Here is a 20,622-nt window from a genome sequence, read left to right as displayed (position 1 = left end):
ATCTTGAATCTTCTCTCCAGCTCTGCCCTACCCCTCCTCCCAACCCAGAGGATAAGGTCTCAGGCCATGAGCTATCTCCCCCATGGGCTGCCTGGATCCCATGTTCCCTTCCTCCAACAGCCAGGGTCTTTTGTCATACAGATATGATTATCTAGCACTCTGCTTCAAGGTTTCCTGCGTTGGTATGTAGCACTGTAAAGAAGCCCTCAGGCTACCCTCAGGGCTCCCTCTGGGCTCACACAGCTCTGTACATCCTGGGCATGTATCTCCCCGGGGGTTATTACCCTGTTTCCTACTGCTCATGGGCTCATCCCTGCTACATCCTTGCCTCTGTGCATCTGTATATGCTGTTCCCCCGGACCGCTTTCCCATCTTGACCCAAAGGTTCCTCCTTTAGGATTCTCATTGTCTCACCATCCTTCCTGTCTCTAGAATGCACTTTCTGGAATTTTCTGTGCATTGGCCACCCACTTCTGGACTGGGCACCCCAGGAAATGAGGTTCTGGGTTTATGTTTCCAAACTTGCTAAGGCACCCTCATGGTGCCTCCCATGCCCTGCCTCCCCCTCAGCCCCTGTCCACTACCTTGTGCCTGTTTGGCAGAATCCCAGCCTTGCAAGGTCCCTCCCAGGCCCACCAGGGTCAAAGTCAGGATTGGGGTGTGGGGAGCACTGTTTATGGCCGTATGCCAGGCGCGTGCCTCGAGGGGGAGGTGGCCCTGGCGGGCGGGCTGCAGACCTCCGCAGTGGGTTGTCCCGTAGAGTGTGTAGCCTCGGCGGCACAGGCACTGGAAACTGCCGGGGGAGTTGATGCAGATGTGGTCACAGGTCCGCTCAAAGGAACACTCGTCAATGTCTGTGGTCACAGGGAGATAGGGTGGTGTGTCAGCTTGAGGTGACTAGGCAGGCCTGTCACCCATGGAACATCCCGCCTGGAACATCCCTGGGTCCTGAGGCGCAGCACAGTGTCCACAGTCTTTTAAGTTTCTCATTGCTTACTTTCCCACACTGTCTCTGTTAGCCCTGTTGCTGGGGTAGCATCCCCTCATGTCTGTTATGGAAGTGGGTGGGGCTAAATATCATCTGTAGTGGATTTTTATGGATCTCTGTTACTATCTCATTCACCTGTGGTTAGGAAAGATATTTACATTTGCTTTAGCGTGCGTGTGCATGTGTGTTTACCTGTGCATATGCATACAGGCCAGAGGTCAATGTTGGGTGTCTTCCTCCACCTTAATTACCTGTTTTAAAATGTTTTGTTTTTAATTTTGTGTATGTGAGTACCCAAGGAGAACAGCAGAGGGCGCCAGAGCCCCAGGAGCTGGAGTTAGAGGCCTCCTGATGTGAGTGCTGGGAACTGACCCTCTATAAGTGCAGTTCATGCTCTTAACCCTGAGCCAGCACTCAGCCTTATCTTTATTTTCTATACAGGGTCTCTCACTGAATGGGAAACTTGCTGTCGGCTACACTGGCAGGCTAGCCCATCCCAGAGGTCCTTGTGATTCCCCTGGTCACCATGCTGGGTTTACAGGCATGTGATGTCATGCTTGGTTTTTACATGGCTGCTGGGGATGCGCAATGCTCACGCAATGCTCACGCAATGCTCAAGCTTGCTTAGCAAGCACTTGCTCCTGGGCCATCCTCCCATCTGTTTCTGTTTTACTTCTGAGGCTGGGTCTCATGTGGCTCGAGCTGGCTTTAACTCCTGCTCTGCTTCCCGGGTCCTGGGATCAGAAGCCTGAGGCGCCATGCCTCTATAGGGAAGGAACTTGGTACACATGCCAGGAAGGAAAATGACTGGGACTTGCTTAAGAACCCTCAAGAGGAAGCTGAAATGGAATATAAACCCGTGATGTTGACCAAAGTGTGTTCTTGCCACCCGAAGATGTTTCCGGAGAGGTTAGGAATGTGGCACCAGTAGAAGAGGGGAGAGGGAATATACTACACATAAGGTTTTAAAAAGTAGCTCTGGGGCTGGCGAGATGGCTCAGTGGGTAAGAGCACCCGACTGCTCTTCCGAAGGTCCAGAGTTCAAATCCCAGCAACCACATGGTGGCTCACAACCATCCGTAACGAGATCTGGCGCCCTCTTCTGGAGTGTCTGAAGACGGCTACAGTGTACTTACATATAATAAATAAATAAATCTTTAAAAAAAAAGTAGCTCTGATAGCACAAGGCATTTGACTATGAATTTCCTTGGGCAGCCAAAGTCCAAAGGGAATGGAGAGTCATGGGTTGCCTGCACATCAGCTGTCCCATAATAGGTACCAGGGACTGGGGTATTTCTGTAACAGGCCTGACTATACTATTTGCTAGAGGAATATGGAAGATTTTGGGACTTTGGACTAGAAAAGCAGTTGAATACTTTAAGTGGGACTTAATGGGCCATCCTAGTGGGAACATGGAAGACAGGGCTGAGGGTGATTTGAATGGTGGCGGCCCAGCTCAATAAACTTCGAAAGGTAAGAATATTAATAAGTGGCTCAGAGAACATTCTTGGGATATTGTTTTTTTTTTTTTTTTTTTTTTTTTTTTTTTTTTTTTTTTTTTTTGGTTTTTTGAGACAGGGTTTCTCTGTATAGCCCTGGCTGTCCTGGCACTCACTTTGTAGACCAGGCTGGCCTCGAACTCAGAAATCCGCCTGCCTCTGCCTCCCGAGTGCTGGGATTAAAGGCGTGCGCCACTACGCCCGGCTCATTCTTGGGATATTTTGGCAAAGAATTGTGGCTGCTTTTTGCCCTTGTCCTAGAAACCTACCTGACGCTAAACTAAAGTGTTGGTTTGCTTGTCTGTTTTTGGATTAATGACAGAGGGGATTTCAAGACAACCTAGTTTCAACTGTTTTATTCATGTGGTTGCTAGTGGTCACTCTTATGAAGATCTCTAATGAAAAGAAACAAGCAGGACAAAGAGAAACACATACGTGGGGCATGAGGAGAAAAGGACACCAGAAAAGGTGATATTGGAGCCAAGTCTTGAGCTCCAGGGGATCAAAAGTTTAAAGAAAAGCAGATGCTGAATGGAATAAAGGGCGTGGTGACCTTGGGGCAAGGCCCCTCCCAGCTAAGCTTCCAAGTTGTAAAAAAGACAGTCTAAGCTGGGAAAGGAACCTTCCACCCTGAGAGTTGATTCAAATGTTATTGAACTGGGGGCCAAGTTCCCCAGCCCCCAAAAGCAGAACTTGGCAACACTGGCTGAACATTGGTTCAGGCTTTAGAGTTGAGAATACAAGAAAGGGATTGTAGAATCGCTGCGCCGTGCCCTCACCCCCACCCCCATGGGGGGAAACTGTAAGGGAAGCTGCAGAGGCCAGGCAGGCATGTGTTAGGGTTGTCCCTGCTTGGAGGCTCAGAGAGGGCCTTGTATGGAACTGTGAAGAGGAAACCTCCATTGAAAAATGGAGACCCGAAAATGTTGGAGATACCAAAGCACAGAATACCTGCCAAGGAGAGCTGCTAACAGGGAGTAGAACCAGCCAGGGGGAGGCAGAGACAACGGCATTGAGAGATGCACAGAGAGACAGAGTCACAGAGAGACAGAGACACACAGACACACAGAGATGTGTTTCAGTCAACAGAGCTAAAAGAAGTTAGAGATCTGACATCAGACATGGAGACACAGAGTTTGGTGACTGCCTGCTGCCTTTTTGCTTTTGCTTTGGTCCAGTTTTTCCTCACTAGGGTCCCCTTTGTTTCTTTGGTAATGTCTAGTGAAGGTATGTGATCTGTTTTTTTTTTTTTTTAAATTTTGATTTTATAGGTTACACTTAAGAGCTTGCCTTGAGTCTCAGAAGAAGCTTTGAATTTTTAAGCAGTCTTGAGACTGTGAAAGACTATGGAGACTTTTGAAGTTGAACTAAATGCATTTTCCTTTGGTTTTCTTTTCTTTTCCTTTCCTTTCCTTTCCTTTCCTTTCCTTTCCTTTCCTTTTCTTTTCCCTTCCTTCCTTCCTTCCTTCCTTCCTTCCTTCCTTCCTTCCTTCCTTCCTTCCTTTTTGTTATTGATTGGGTTTTTTTTTTTTTTTGACAAAATAGGGTTTCATTATGTAGCCCTGACTTTTCTGGAACTCACTCTGTAGACCAAGCTAGACTCAAACTCACAGAGATCCAGCTGCCTCTGCCTCTGCCTCTTCCTGAGTGCTGGGATTAAAGCAATGATCCATCACTGCCTGGTACATTTTTTTCTTATGACATGGCTACAAGCCTTTGGGGGCCTGGGAGTAGAATGCGGTGGTTTGAATAAGAATGGCCCCCCATAGGCTCAGATACTTGAATACTTAGTCACTAGGGAACAGAACTGTTGGAAAAGATTATAAGGAATAGGAGGTGTGACCTTGCTGGAGGAAGTGTGGCTCTGTGGATGAGCTTTGAGGTTTCAAAAACCTACACCAGGGCCAGTCTAACTGTCTACAGATCAGGAGGTAGGCTCAGCTACTCCTCTGCTACCATGCTCCTCTCCTCCATGATAATGGGCTGACTGACCCTCTACAACTATGAGCCAGCCCCCAGTTAAATGATTTCTATTATAAGAGTTGCCTTGGTCATGGTGTCTCTTCATTGTAACAGGACAGTGACTCACGTATAATAGTTATTTCTCTTAGCGTTTGTGCCTAGGGTAGACTTGTTTCCTATAAGCATTGGATCCATTTCTCCTGAGAAGCTTGTGAAATAGACACCCACCTGACCCTCCACGGGCACAGCAGTTAAGAGTTTGTTCTTTGAATATATTGGCTCTAGCTCTAGTGATGTCATACCTCTATGTATGTGCTCATAAGACACTAATGCAAGGAAGATGCTGTGCCATGGGTGCTCAAGTGAGGGTGTGAGGTCTCCCTGGGGTCTGGGAGGACCTCCTGGGTCACGGATAGGTCCTGCTTGGAATGGAGGAGGATGCCCCAGGCAAAGGCAGGGAGGCCAGGGGACTGCATGAAGGTCAAAGGGCACTGGGATAGTATGAGGGTTCTCTAAGGAGCTTGGACCTGAGGAGTCTTCAGATAGATGAGTTGGAAAAAGGTAGAGACACAAATGGGGCTGGGTAGGGAGGATGCTAGCAAGGCTGTGATGCAGAGCCTCAGTGTGCCTACTACCTTGTTTGCTCCCTCAGGGGCAGTTGAGGATTCAAAGTCAAAGGATCTTTGGCCAGCAGCCCTCAACCTTCCTGACGCTGTTATTTCTTAATATAGTCCCTCATTTTGTGTGACCCCCAATCATAAAATTATTTCATTGCTACTTCATAACTGTAATTTTGCTATGTTATGAGCCATAATGTACAACATCTGATATGCAGGATATCTGAGATACATACAATCCCTGTGGAAGGGTCCTTTGACTCTCAAAGGGCTTGTGGCTCACAGGTTGAGAATTGATGCTCTTGGCCCTTTGCAGAGTTCGGTAAACTAACAGTGAGACAAAGCCAGAGTGTGGAGGAGCTCTCGGGGCTGGCCAGGCTCCTCGGGGCTGGCCAGCTGCCGGGAGCCTGACCAGCCTGCATCCAGAGGAGAGGGGCCAGGATGCTCATCCAGGGGAACGAGGCTTGGCTGAGGGGAGGTTGTGGTTGGAGCCCTGCCCCAGTGAGTCGAAGGTCACATTGACCTTGGTAACTGACCTCCTCTTACCAGGACCTGGGACTTGAGGGCCTCACTGTTCAAACGCAGAGACTGCCAGTCTAATAACTTAAGGGTTGCCTACTCTGAAACTACTGGGGCCTCCTGGGAACAAAACAGCCAGACCCTGATAGGAGAGTCAGAGTTAGAACTGAGGCCCTGATGCGTTTCATGTTTTCTCCTGAGGTTAGATCTCCAGGGAACCTGGTTCCTCCCCAATGGCCCTGTTCAGCCCCACTGAGGTCTCGTGTACCCCAAACTCCCACTCCTAAGGGGGCAACTTCCTGCTTCTCTTGGGAAATGATTTGTCCAGCATGTCACCAGTGGCTTTCCCAGGAATCTCCCTGATCACCCTCCTCCTGGGATCCCTGCATCCTAGGGGCCACTAGGTTTGAGTTATCCAAACCACTGTTGGAAAGTGTCTGTGATGTGCCATGTCTTCCACCAGAAGGCAGTATTGTGCCTTCAGAGCCGGCACTGAGAAGGTGTGACTAGGAAGGGAGGACCAGTGGGCCTTAGTTTCCCATAAATATGCATTTTAGATAATGTCTCATTGTGTAGCCCAGGCTAGACTCAATCTTGCAATGTTCCAGCTGGAACTGGGCAAGCACCACCATTCATTTCCAGATCTTTTCTCATCTATAAAGGGGACAGGAGGCAGGGGTTGGATTGTGTGGCTATAAGTCATGAAAGACAGGTCAACAAGCGCAGTCACCAAATTCTAGAGAATTCTGCATCTTGAGCTACCCACTTTGAGTGCTTTGCTCTCCGGGAGTCTGCAAGAATCTGGAAGAAAGGGTCATTGACCATGGCCAGTGACTGTGAGTGGTTCCTGGGGTCTGGTGGGCGCTTACCTTGGCATGTCCGCTCGTCCGTCAGTAGCTTGTGGCCCTTTTGGCAGCCGCATTCAAAGCTGCCCACAGTGTTTCGGCAGAAGTGGTCGCAGCCTCCGTTATTCATCAAGCACTCATTGATGTCTGAAGAGGTTGGAGAGGGAAATAGGCTCAGGTACCATGGAGGGGATGGCCTGGGGAAATGGGGGAGCCACCCTGCCTTATTGATCTTGACCCACCTGCTGGTCACTGCCTAGGGCTAGCCTCAGCTCCCCAGTTGAGCACGATAGGAAGAATCTGAGTGAATAGCTAAACCCTGGCTCTCCAAGGTCTCAGACTTCCCCTGTGATTGGTAAGCCTGTACCTTGTTTTAGGGGAATCAACAGGGACAGTAATGTCCACCCCCCCCAATCCCTTTACCCAAACACCTAGGGAGGCGTTCTGGAACGAGTGGGGCTGCCACAGGTGACATGGGCAAACTGTGCTTTCCCCCTCCTCTCCTGGATGAGGATAGAAAGGGTCCCTCCCTATAACACAAGACAGATGCCATGAGGATGATAGGAAGTCACATCTCCAAAGTGCTGGGGCTGGGAATATCAGTGCCATCGAGAAGCAGGTGTCACTGCTGGCTGCCTGCTGAGGAGAGGCTCTGTGCAGGAGGAAGTGAGGGGGTGAGCCTTCCCAATGAGTGAGTGAGTGAGTGAGTGAGTGAGGGCTGGGCCCACCCCACACCCCCTCTTTGCCTGAGTTCTTCTTTCAGCAGGCAGTGATCTGTACCCCACAGATCACTGACCACACCCATTTCGATGCCCCTCCTGCTGCGGCCCTCAGGAGCAAGCCTGTCAGGTGGCCTCAGCTTACAGTTTCCCATCGACAGGGAGCCTTCTCTTTCAGAGAGTGGGCTTCTAGCTAACACTCCACCTCTGTGAATCTCTCTGTTCGTGTCCTGATCACTTGAGCCCGGATGCTGCCTAGGGTTGGACTCTTGTCGTGCTACCCCCTGCCCCCCATCCCTCACCCTCCAGTCCTAGGAGCCTCCCTAACATCCCATCTGCTCCTGAGCCAGTCAGCAAAGCTCGAAGCTGGCTTTTTTCGGTTCAGAGAAAGCTGCTTTTCTCTCTAGCACAGAATCTAGTGGGGGTGGGGTGTTGTTGTTGGTCTCACATGGACCTCAGCCTTCATTTCTGTTTCTCTCATCTCTTCCCTTTACCCTGTGCCCTCTCTCCCACACAGGCAACCTGTACCACCTTCTACAGTGTATCTGCCAAGTGTGCTGAGGCCTTTGGTTTCCCAGGATAAGAACCACCATACACCCCCCCACCCCGGGAGGGGCGGGGATTCCCCAAGCTCTTCCCTCTGCAACTGTCTACTTCTCCCTGCAGACCTTCATGACTCTGCCCACCCAGTTCTAGAGAGGCCACTCAGTTGTCATGGACTCTGTTCTCAGGGACACAGAGACCCTGAGGTAGGCTTCCAGGGCCCTGGGACTTCCTAAGATTGTTCCTCAAGTGAAGAGTTGAAAGAAGATGTCAATACCAAGGCAAGGATCCCAGACAGTAGTGGCCACAGAGGCCTTGGGCCTTGCGTGTATATAGGGTACGCTGATTGGGGGAGCCACAAGAACACACGGGTCACAACCTCCTCTTCCCTTCTGTGCCAAGGGCTAGGTTGGGCTGGCTTGCAAGACAGGTGAGGATATAGTCTTCCCACTTTGATGAAAGTCCTGGCAGGTGGCCTGTTTGGCCCAGGGCATGGGGGAGGGGGAGAGGGAACTGTGGGTGGAGAAGGAGGCGGTGGGTGGGGGCTCTCCCAGGCTGTTCTGGGAGATGGTGGGAGGAGGGGCTGCCATATCAGAAGCACTCTAGGCTCCCTGTCAAGAGCATCCTCTTTGGGGAAGGGTCAGTTAGCAAGATTCTCATCAGCACTGTACCAAACAGGGAGCCCAGGGCTAGTTGGCCCAGAGCAGAGCTAGGTCTGGAGTAAACTCCCCAGTCCCTTGGCCCCTTGCTTGGGCAAATGCTCCGTCTTCCTGCCCTGCCTCCACCTGCTCTGTTGAAGTAGTCGGCCTAGGGCTTTCCCAGCTGTCACCGCCCCCTGTAGCCACCTGTTTACCCGATGATGAATCCCAGGCTCTTGGGGAAATGCTGAACTTTTGAAGTCATCCCTTTGATATTGTCCCCTGGACCTTTGCCAAGATCAGAGTGTACACCTGACTGGTGAGCTAGAACCCCTGGGCAGGTCCTCAGGTGCACTAGGAAGCCCCTGTTGGCTTGTGTGGTCCGAGTCCCTGAGCCCTGCTGGGACATCTTTAGCCCTCTGTCCGGAACTCTACAACAGCACCCCTGAGGACTGTGGTTGCTCCCTGGCTTCTTGGACTTGGAGATGTCACAGTGGCCACGTCAGGCACTTACACACGAGTCCCTCCCTCTTCCATTTTAGTAGTTCCCACAGAGGAATCTCATCTCTGCTTTCTCTCCTGTCATGGTCACCTGGCCCAAAAGATGCCACCTGAAGTCTCGTTGCTCTTTAAGATGCTGCCCAGAGGCCAGGCAATGCTATGGAACCATCCCCAAATGACAACCTGGGCCTGTGCCTGCCCTACCTACCCTTGACTAGGGCCTGGCTAGCAGTCACTTGAAATGCTGCCCACCCTCATTCTGGTGAAGGCCACTGCCTCCCACCAGATCATAAGAGCTTCATCATGCCTGGGCAAGATGCTGGTCCATCTTTACCTCAGAGACTGACTGAAGCCGTCCATCTCTGTGGTGCTCTTCCCAGCACCTGAAGCCCGTTAGGAGTCAGAGCGCCTCAGTTACATGAAAAGGCCCCATTCTATGAGGACGAATGATTGGTCTTCCTGGAGGAGGTTTGGCCAAACCTAGGCAGTGCCAGTCTGGTTAAAGGGTTCAACCATTTGAAGCAGAGTCCTGGGAAACCCAAGAGTCACTGGGACCGGAGCCTAAGGCTATTACTGTCCCTTTCACACCTATCTCCCTTAAAATGGAGTGCAGATCAGAACACGGTTTGGGCTACTGGCACAGGGTGGGGCAGTGGCTCCTCTCATCTGTCCCCTCTCAGAGCACATATGGCCCAGACTCTTTCTGGCTAGATAAGTTGGCGTCCAGATATGAGCAGCTGGCCTCTATATCTTCACTTCTGACCACCCTGGTCACAGGAATGAAGCACTGCACAGCCCTCTTGTCGAGGGTCAGCCTATGACTCAGAGGGTGCAGCAAGGCCCGAATCTACCCTCTTCTAGCTTGGGGTCCCATATGGCGGCTGGCTTTCTATGACATGGGTGTGCTGTGGGGAAGACAGTGGGAAGTTTCGCCCTGTCTTCTCTCTCGCATAGCTGCAGGGCATCTTACCTTCTACCTCAGTCATTTGTATCCTCACCTCTAGATCCCCCAGTTTCTATGCCAAAGTCCTTCCGTTTCCACCTTTGGTTGAGAACACCTCATACATTTGTGACACACAATGATTCATGTCGTGTGCCAGGCTGTCCCCACCAGCTCTGAAGGGCACGCAATGAAAGGTCAAGGGTTGGCCACACACTATAACCCCAGTCCTAGAGCTGAATCAGGCCCAGGATGTTCTGTGGAGGTTCTTATTCTATAGAATTGGGACCTTCCTGACCAAAACCCAGGACGCCACAGGTGTGCCACAGTACCCTGCCGGGGCCTCTCCCTCTTCTTGGCATCGCTGACAGCCACTCCCGTGGTTGCCAGCTGCCTTCGCTCACCTGTCCTCCAGCCTGGTTATCTGGGCCCAGCTGTAGGACCATATGGGCCGCCCGGGGCCAGGTGGGGCTGCACCCACACAGCCCATGTGCTGACCTTTGCATGTCTTTCCATCTGGCTGCAGTGTGAATCCAACCGGACAGCTGCACCTCACGCCAGTGGCAGTGTCCTTACACGTCCGGTCACAGCCTCCGTTGTTCACTGCACATGTCTCTGGGGAGGGGAGGGGAGGGGAGAGACGACGCTCAGTTTCCCTAGGCACCAGCCTACCATTTTTCCCCATCCGCCAGACCCAGGAATCTGGGCTCAAGTTTTATCTGTGGAACCCTGGCTGTCAGGACACTTCCTGAGCCTCAGGCTCCCCATCTGTAAAATGAGTGACCGGTACCATTCATGTGGAAATGTCTGCAGGTGACTTAGGGCTGCCGGTACTCAAGGGTTTCCCTTCATCCCTTCACATGGGCTCACACCCAAAGCCTTTGCAGAGGAAACGCATGGCATTTTCAGAAGTACGAAAGAACCTTCGAGAAAAGCAGACATGGCCAGGCACCCGGGGTAAAGGTTACTGCTCACAGTGAGGAGGTTGTGTTTTTAGGACCAGTGCTGAGACTAGCCTAGCGGCTACCTAGTGCTGTTTTAAATCTTGGCCCTGCTTGGTTTTAGACACCCAATCCTGCTGGTGACTGCCAGAAGGCTTGGGGAGCTCTTAAGCCCAGCCTGTGTGAAATGGCTCTCCAGCCTGGCCACAGGACTGGGTTCTAATGGCCTGCACACCATTCATCTATCACCCTAGGGAGGCTTGGAGCCGCACATCTGTTCTTGCTGAACCATTTGCCAAAGCATCTGGTTTTTGTCTCCTTGAACCCTGCCTAGCGCTTTTTCCCCCCTTTCAGCAAATTTCAAAGGGGCCAGAGTGTCTGGGGGCACACTGGAGGTCACCAAAGCTGCTGCGGGGGTGAGAGTGATCCTCTACAGGCCTGCAGAGGGCTGGCAGAGCTAGCTCTCCAGGACGTGGTGGCTCAACCACCACCCTCCCAGCCCTCTGGTCATTTGCCACCTGGTTTTCGTCATGAGCACCTGGCAGGCTTGCTTCTCGGGGGAAACAATGCCTGCATGAGGTTGCTTCTCTCTGCCTTTACTGTGGGGCAGGAGAGAGAGAGAGAGAGAGAGAGAGAGAGAGAGAGAGAGAGAGAGAGAGCACCAGGTGTCCATCTCCACAACCTGTGCTACCTTCTTGCCTCCACTTTGCTTTGCCGGGTGCCTGGCCATGTCTGCTTTTCTCGAAGGTTCTTTCGTACTTCTGAAAATGCCATGCGTTTCCTCTGCAAAGGCTTTGGGTGTGAGCCCATGTGAAGGGATGAAGGGAAACCCTTGAGTACCGGCAGTCCTCACTGCTCATTTCATCGGATTCATGGGATCTTGCCTTTGAACTTTGCCCCAGAGTAGGGGTGCCAGGACAGGGAAGGAAGAGTCACAGCCTATGTGTACTCAAACCCAAGGTCACAGGGGTGGGCGTCATTTGCTGCAGAGGCTAAGCAGTCGCCAGGGACAGCCCCTTCTTTCTCAAGGCCAGCATCCGCACTAGCCATCACCATCTAGAAGAGCCATGGTTGTCACCAAAGGCCCATGTCCTTCCCCCTGGCACTCTTCTGGGCTGACCTGCCTGAGTTTCAGGCTAGCACCTCCAGCTAGGGATGGGAGGTGTCTGTGAGGGGGCTTTGTGGTGTTCAACGCCTATTTCCTTATCCTTTATGATCTGGGAGGCCTCTCCAAGGCACTTCCCTGAAGTCCAGGCTCCATGAAGGCTGACCTTCCTAACACTCAGGTGGGTGGGTCCCCATGCCAGCATGGGCCAGTTCTAACTGGTTTGTGGCCCATGTGTACCTTCTCATCTCCTCCCAGAAGCATTTGCTGGGGCAGTAGGGTGAGATAGAAGGCAGCCCCACACCTGGAAAGGAGAAGACAAGCTTCCCCCTCCTCCTTAACCCCCGGGGCCAAGGTGAAGATCAAATACACTCTCTACTTAAAAGCCATAAGGCCCAGGTGCTGACCTGGAGGGTTCTCACCAAATGTTTCCTTTCCTGAGGTTAAACCAGAGGGGGAATCCTGCCGCCCACCCCAGCAGAGAGCCTGCCAGCCTTTCATGTGGGACAGCCCTCTGGAGAGGGGCAGAAAGGCTACCTGTCTTCCAGGTGTGGATAATTATAGCTCAGTGGCAGGGGGATGTGAGGGAGGGGCAGGGAATGCCGGCTGGGTCTGGGGCCCGGGCTGGGTGGGCCCTGAGCCTCCCTGGTGGTGAAGGTGGGGTTCAGGCATTAGGGACTGTGTCCTCGGGAACCAGACCTGACTGTCTGAGAGTCCTTTCTCTTTGATGGGGCGTTGGGTTTAACCAACGAGGCCCCAGGGACCTGCTGGCCCCATCTGCTTATTCTGTAGACTGAGGTTGAGACAGGGAGTTGGGCTCTGGCACAGTGGTCACCCACCCTTGCACACCCACTGTAAGACAATCTCTCCCATGCCAGGCTTTCATCCCTCCTTGCATTGCCCCAGCCAATGGCTGATGCACAGGCCTTAGGCTCTTAAGTCCTCAGTGACCTTAAGGCTTCTGCGTCTGTCCTTGGGTGCTAGCCCTGGAGCCCACGGCACTTCATTACAGTGATCACCAGAGGCCATACCCTCCTTCTGTCTCCCAGGTCTCACCGCTCTGCCTTCTCAGCTCCTGGACCTCACTTCCTCAATGGGAGCCTGTGCAGACTTGGTGGCAGTGGTTGTTGAGATCTGGACTAACCATACAGTTCCCTGGGCACAAGGGTCCTAGCTAACATCCTTCAGCCTGCCTCTGGTAGACCTGCTCCAGGGGCCTGGGTGTGGCCTGTGTAGTTACACACATGGTTAGACAAAATCCCCAAGTCCCCGCATCCTCCCTAGCAAGGAAGCTCCTTACCCCAGGAATGCTCTTCTATCCATCCCATTGGGGAAGAGTCTCTCCCATACCTTACCTGATCAAACGGCTTCTTCATAGCGCCCAACGACAGTCTCTATTTTTACTGTGGTTCTGCTGTCACTGTCCTGTGACGCCACAGCCAAACAGTCCTTCCTTTAGACCACTGCCTTACTCTAAGTAGCTAAATGGCTTTTGGGAGAATGTTCCCTGAGCAGTTTGATGCCTGGCCTGACCTCCATAGGCACCTCCATCCTCTTGTAGCACAGGAAATCACTTCTGCCCTCCCCACCTCAGCCATATTGTTCCGGGTGAGGGGTGCCACAGAAGGCAGCACATACAGAGCCCACCGAGGTCCCCTGAGGGGCACAGGCTGGCAGGGTGGGACTGAGCATCTTCTCTCTAGAAGTTTCCAGTTAGAAACTTCCGAGTAACTGCTGAAGGCATTGGCAGCCTGCAGTACTGCTCAGCTCCCGTCTTAGAGGACCTCACCTACAGCCTTACCGCTCTGTCTCCCAAGACTAGAAGTCCGCCTACATCTGATGTTTGCCTACCACCATCTCAGAGAAGTTTGGAACACATTCCTGACTTTACAGTGGGTGGGAGATGAGAGTTGGAGCAGAATATTCCAAGGGTTCTGGTTTCTTACCCTGGCCTTCTCTGGTTTCCATCTCAGTCCCTGAGCTGGTATACAAGTTGGCCTGGGTCTGACCACCAGAACTATGGCACTGGAGCATAAGGGGAAAAGGGCCTCTCTCAAGGGTCAGAGGCAAGCTCCTTTATGATCATGGGAGAGTGCCATATCTCTCCGTGCCCTGGCTCCAGGTGAGAGCTACTGGGCTCTACCTAATGGCTGTCCCACCCCTCCTGCAGGAGAAGCATCTTCCAGAGGAATAAACAGCCCTACTCATCTGAGAAGGGACCCTCTTCTCCACTACCCTCAAAATAGCTTGAAGTAGTCCAAAAAAAAATGGACACTTTTGTTAACAGTACTAAAGCTCAGAAAAGGAGTTTGCTCACATGGGAATAGCGTGTGGCTCAGTGAGAAATAATGAGAGGCCCGTGTTCGAAAATGATTCAGAATTTCCAGATAGAGACTGCAGAGCACCAAGCCAATTGTGGACCTGTCTCTGGCCAGCCCTGGTGACTTTATGGCCACAGAGAAGTAGCCTGTGTGTCCAGGTCATGCAGCCATCAAGGGAGCTGGCTAACATGCTTGCCCAGCCATGACACATCAGGCTATGGAGGTCACTGGTCTAGTCCAGAACTGGGGCTTTGGTGATAGATCTCCAGACAGGTGGCAGTCTGTACCCATGGTGGCATGGCTCTCACAGAGGGATGTAAGAACCAAAGGCCCGCTGTCTGGAAGCAGTCCCTTGTGCAGGTTCTGTAGGCTGGCACCACCATTGATCAGCAAGTCTTACCCAAGTGAGGGTCAGCCTTGAGCAGTGGCGCCAGGATAGGCTCCATGTGCCCATGGACTGTGTAAGTGTGGGAAACCTCTCTACACACAGGTCTGCATCTCCATCCGCTCACGGCAATGATAGTGTTCACCGTGTGGCTTTTGAAGGGCCCAGACACAAGGACAGAGGTGTGAGTGCTTTATAGGCTGGCCTGTCATTGTGACCGCTTCATTCCTGGTGTCCCGTTTCAGACTCTCTGCATGTGGAGTCTGCTATCCACTGTCTATTGATGAATCACTGAATAACCATCCTTTCTGAGTAGCTCCGAGCTGGGCAGATGTGCTTGGGACCCAGCTCTGGTCTCAGGGAGACTACAATATAGGGGGCGCTCCAGAGACCAAGAAGACAGTGTTTTGGAACAAGGGAGGAGTCACAGAGAGGAACTGACCTACCTAGGAGCCAGCTGCTTCCCAGGGGACATGGTACAGGGCTAACACCTTGCTTTTTTCACTAACTTCTGCTGGGTGGCCTCTTTAGCTAAAGCTAGTGAAGTCGCTAGGGCTTGAAAGCCCACAGTCCTATACTTTCTGAAGCCCAGCCATCAAGATGACATTATTTGGTTGGTTGTCCCCTCATCCACCATATGGCTTCAGGAAGAACCATACCTGGGTATCCCTTTTGCCCAGTGATGCGCATAGGCCCAGCATGGTGGGAGTGGCTCCTGCTAATGATGGGATAGGCAAGCAAGGGCTTGGGAGGCCCCCCCGAGGAGGAGGAACACAGGGCATGGGGAATGAGTCCAAGCCTGTGTCGGTCCTGGCCAGGAGGAGCAGGGCTGAAGCCGGGGTAAGGAGAGTGACCCCAGGGTTCACGCCCAGCAGGGCAGAGTTCTGTGACTGATTGACACAGAGTTGGGGACAACCCATTGGCCAGTATGCCAGACTTTGCACCTCCAAGCTGGAGGGTTTTAGCCAAAGACCTGACTCCTCTCTCTAGAATACTGGTCCCCACTTGTGTGTACCTGGCCTCACTGAGGGCTTGTCAACAGTGTAGTCTTCTCCCAAGAGGCTCTGACTGGGGTGGAGGTGGAGGTGGAGGTGGAGGTGGAGGTGGAGGTGGAGGTGGAGGTGGAGGTGGAGGTGGAGGTGGAGGTGGAGGTGGGGTGGGGTGGGGAAGGGGATATTCTTCCTGTGGGCCCAGCACCCAGCATCGGCCCAATCCCTTGAAGACCTGACCCTGATGGGGAGCTGCCCCAAGCCCTGGTTGCATCTGTTTAGGCCTCAGTCAGGGTGGGTCCATCTGCCTTTCAGCCTTAGTACTGGCTGTAGCAGCTGTGAAGGAGCCAGCCACTGGCTTTCTCCATCTACCTACTGATTGACCTCTGACCCTCTCCCCTCAGAGGACTACTGACCCCTCCCCAGCTCCCTTCCCTCCGAGATAAAAGCTGTTCTCCCTGGCATAGCTGTTATATGGAGTCTCTTCTCCGTCCCCACTGGGGGCATCTCAAGTCCATCTCTGACATTAGCATCATGTGGCAGGTTTGTATCTGTCACTGTGTTGGGCATAACGAGCAAGGTCTCTCATGCTCTGTCCTGTCACTCAGCAGGGAGTGGTGGAATGCACTTGTGGGAGCAGAGCAGGGGGAAGTGTAATGAAATAGAGAGGTTTGGAGGTCTAGGATGAGGTCGCCGAGGGAAAGCAGGAGAGAAGACTGCACACATATAATGCGATACTACTCAGGGCTGCCCTGTGCCCACGATGCTCAGAGGGTCCAGCAGACCACAGAGGCAGCCTTCATGCTCTCTGGACTCTATCTTCTTAGCATAGCCTGGTGGCGGTGAGGCCCAAGGAGGCCTTTGTTGATAGTGGCCTGGCTATGCAGGGCCCATCCTACAGACCTTAGGGAGACAAACTACTATTAGAGGAGCCATCTTCTGGAACACCGAGGGATCTCAACTCTAGGGATGCTGGGAGCACCAGAGAAGAGCTGCACGAACCTAAAGAGGTTGGGATGTTTACATGGTGGTTGGGAAAGCAGAATCCAACTTGGGGATCCACAGGTTTGCAGAAGGAAGCCTGGAAGGAGCTGGAGGTCAGAAAAACCCAAGAGAGAGATTGAAGCCTGCAGGAGGACAGGCTTCTTGTCTATACTAAGTGACAACAGAGGCTTTTCCTTAAGTCAAGAGGCTTCAAGACACAAGCCTGTCCTGGCCTTCCTGCCCTTTCCCTAGCTGTGAGGTCCAGAGTTCTGGGAAGACGAAGGATGCTCACAGGAGGGGAAGTTCACTCCCAGGAGGGGAGGTGGGTGGGAGTTTTATGTCTTTTCTGTGCATGGCTCAGGGAAGAACATAGCCAGGTCACGCAGCTGGTGAACATCTGGGTCTGTCCTCTTCCAGGTCATACAGTTGGTGGATATCTGGGTCTGTGCCCTTTGCCTAAGTGGGTCTGTCCTCTGGGCTGTGTGGGACACAGTGGTCTGCAGTGTGCAAACCCTTCTGTGCAGAGTCCCCGTAAACAGCAGCTAATACCCAGTGAGCATGTCCTCGCCTGCCCCATGCACAAGCAGACAGGGCCATGGTGTCCGGCTGGAGGGATGGTGTGTGCCACTCGGGACTTGTGGTTAGCTAAGAGGCTGCTCAACAAAGGAAAAGCCCCAGTTCAGGTTTCTGTGGCTGCCCCTGCAAAAAAATGACCCCTGGGCTAGAGTAGACAGTGAGTGGAGGGGGGTGGTCTGAGGGGAGCCTCTACGCAAGGCAGCATGCTCTTTCTTCCAGCCTGGGAGACCCTAGGGGTAGAGATTGCTTCCTCAGAAGGGTCTAGATTATGAGTTCCTGGCTGATATTTGGTAATCCCATGCTTAATCACCCAGCTCAGCAGTCACAGCTGACCAAGGTTAGGCAATGCCCCGCGACTCTCTCCTCACCATTGACCTGCCTCAGGACTGATTCCCTGCTGCCATTCCACAGGCCCGGCTAAGCGGGGACACTGAGGAGAGGCCTGTAAGTGAACACCTGCTCCGGGCTACCCACGGCCAGACACTGCACACAGGGCTCCAGCAGGCTCCTCTAGGGAATACAGCTTCAACCCTGTCCCAAGCAAAAGGGCAAATGAAGCCCAAGAATGGGAGGTAACCCTGGCTGGAGTCAGGGAAGCCAAGATGGAGGTCAGACCTGACTGCCGAAGCTGGGCCAGAATGAAGTGGAAGGAGGGACTCTGCTGTGAGGTTGGACTTCTGTCCAATCACAGGGTCTATGTTGTGGACCGGCTACACATCCTTATCAACAAGCTCCATCTTAGAGGAACCCGAAGCCCTTCCCCCTTCTCCTCTCCACTCCCATCACTTTGCCCATGTCAGTCTTGGAGCCTTGCTTGAGAGAGACTTTTTTATCCTGGCCCACATGCTCATTTCAGGGGGACTTGGCTAGAGATACACAGAGGAGGAGGAGGAGGAGGAGGAGGAGGAGGGAGGGGAACAGGCCATGTCCTTCCCAGGAAGGAGGGCTGGGAGGAAAGAGCGTCATGGGTCTGTCTGTTTCTATACTGGTGAAGACTGGTTTATATTGGTGTGGAGGAGGGTCATGCTGTTTTCTGGCACCTTCCATTCGTGGCGTGTAGATATACACAGCCACTTGGGTGCTGGCAAGGCTGGGACTTGGTTAGCAGAAACCTCAGGAGTTGGGCATGGGCAATGTAATTAGTGATAGAGGGTTCTGAGGTCACATTTCAAAAGGTTTGGGAGGTACATAGGGCAAGGAGCTGAGGGAAGAGATTGTACCAGGGAAGATGGCTATGCCCGCAGCTAAGCACTAGCGAGGGGAGAGACAGGGAGGAGGCTGGGTGTCTAGGGAGAGGAAGTGTGACAGGGTAGTGAGAAGAAGCCATGGGCCCAGGCAGGAAGAGGGTATACTCTGAGATGGCTGAGGTCCAGAAGTATCAGAGTATCAAAGGTGCCTATGACGGATGGAACGTGAGACATGGGAGAAGGGGGCCCAAGGCAGGTTGCCTTCTGACTATGAGGCTCACTCCACATCTCTGCTATCCCTCAGCCAGCTGCCAGACAGCAGAAAGTCCCCTAGCCAGGCTTGGTCCCTAGGTCCAGAAGTGCTGCTTCTATGGCCTTGTGTGGCTTCTGTCTTTCAAGCCTCAGTTTCTTTATCTGGGGTCAGCCAGAGGTCCCGTTCCTCTTTTCGTTGTTAACCCTGGCCGGACTGCTCACCTCTATCCATTCTACAATATGACAGCCAAATCATCATTAACTCCCATCAGCCCCAGACATACACTAACTGAACCAAGGGAGGGAAAGCACACGTGGGGTCAGTCTAGAAGGTGGGTGTAGCTGGGTCACCTGATCCTTTTCAACTGGGCCCCGTCTCTGGAGTTCTATGCACAGTTGGGTCCTGTGAGCATGGAAGGGGCATGCAGGTGACACAGAGCTGTACTGACGCTGAGTGGATGTGCAAATGGGGACACGAAAGCTGAAGGCACCCTTGCCAGACAGAACCATCCTAGGTATGGCCCTGGGTAGTGGTGAAGATGTGACCCACTGAGGCAGGGAGCCCAGAATGGGAAGAAGCTATACCCAGAGAGACAGTAGCTGTACAGATAAGTGGGGTGTGGGGCTGGGAAAACGAGGAGCAGGTATGGAGTTGCCAGCAGGGAGGGGACAACTAGTCGGGAGTAGCCAGTGAGCGTCCAAAGCTAGACTTATGTGGCTCTAGACAATGTGGCAGTGTGGGCCCCCTAAGGACTAGCCATTGTCACCTTTAGTTTTCCCTACCCCACAGTTCTCCAGTCCCCTTTCCTGTCCTGAACTGCTCACAGTGCAGCAGACCTTGGGGTGTTGTCCTTCCTACCACAATCTTCAACCTCCAGCTCCTTTGAGGCTGGTGAGGTAAGTGCGGGACACTCACTCATGGGGACCTCAGACTCTGCTGGAGAAGGCTGCACTGGGAAGCTCCTCCCAGCAGGACACACCCACAAATGAAGCTACCCTCAAACCCACCCCCCACCTCAGCTGCTTCCTCAGACACTAGAGGCCTTGGCAGTGGGGAAGGGGGCAGGTGGTGGGTGTGGGGTGGAGGAGACAGGACTGGGGAAGGACAGGGCAGAGCCAAGCAAGAGCAGTGCTGGCTTCACCTTGCCTGCTCACCCAACAAACTCGCAGCGACCCCTTACTCCTGGGCTTGGACTCTGGCCACCTATGCCAACAGCTGGCACTATCAAAATCTGCCTTGTGCTAGCCACTTTTTCTACGAGGGCTTATATCGTCTTTCTGACAGCTCTCGTGGGTATGTGATGTGCATCTCCCATTGCAAAGATGTCTCTGAGAGAGCTAAGAAACATCCCTGGCAGATGAGGCTCCCAGGGGGCCTTGTAGGTTGGCTCCAAGGCCAAAGTCTCCACCTCTCCTCCAGGTCCAGGCACCTCTGGGCACACCTGTGCAGTGGCTGCTGCTGAAAAGAATCAGGGACACTGAGCTGGACCTAAATTTTGGCCATTGGTGGAAACATTTATGAAGAGGGCCTTTCAGGTACAGAGGGACAGGTAAGGCTTTGAAGAGACTCCTATCCCTGTAAACCTAAGACCTACCCCACCCTCAGACTAGGCAGTGTCCTATTCACTCTGATGTCTGTTAAGTATCTAACATCCATTCCTGGACAGACTCCAAGGGGAAGCAGGGAAATGTGGGCCCGAAGGGGTTGGATGAGAGATGCAGAGTCAGCTAGGATAGTGCCCGGGAGATGTTTCTGAGCTCCTCTCTCTGGGTCCTTATCCATCGGCCATGTCAGTCCCAGCTCTCAGTGAAGCCTGGACAGAGTGCAAGGCTGGGGTCACTGCCCTGGGGACAGGCACCCTGCTCTCCTGAGAGCTCCTGCAGAAGCCTGCTGGCTGGCTGTAGGTTCTGCTCCTTGGTGCCTTTGGGAGAACAGGCTAGAGCCTGGGCACCTGCTGAACTTCAAGTACTCTCTGTGATTGGTGACTGGCTTTGGATTTGGTATTTGCTGTGTCTGCCTCCCTTTTCATCACTTAGGGCCTGCACGAGTGATGTGGGACGGATGCCTCTGGGGCTGTGGGGATGCAAGGAAGCAGCATTGTGGATGAGGA

General features: G+C 52.9%; 1 protein-coding gene across 2 annotated transcripts in view; it reads right to left on the bottom strand.

Moving 5' to 3' along the window:
- Scube1 (signal peptide, CUB domain and EGF like domain containing 1) overlaps nt 1-20,622 on the bottom strand; it is a 119,559-nt gene that overhangs the window by 22,570 nt on the left and 76,367 nt on the right. For both annotated transcript variants that reach the window (XM_021183319.2, XM_021183320.3), the window contains 3 exons: nt 10,270-10,386; nt 6,455-6,577; nt 738-854 (listed from right to left, as the gene is read on the bottom strand). In XM_021183319.2, the coding sequence (XP_021038978.1) occupies nt 738-854; nt 6,455-6,577; nt 10,270-10,386 (357 nt within the window). The remainder of the gene's footprint in view (nt 1-737; nt 855-6,454; nt 6,578-10,269; nt 10,387-20,622) is intronic.

Source organism: Mus caroli, unplaced genomic scaffold (genome assembly GCF_978045245.1).
Source record: "Mus caroli unplaced genomic scaffold, Mus_caroli_1 scaffold_16, whole genome shotgun sequence".
Taxonomy (NCBI): Eukaryota; Metazoa; Chordata; class Mammalia; order Rodentia; family Muridae; genus Mus; species Mus caroli.
Note: the sequence above shows the minus strand (reverse complement) of the source record. Positions and strands in the feature narration are given on the sequence as shown.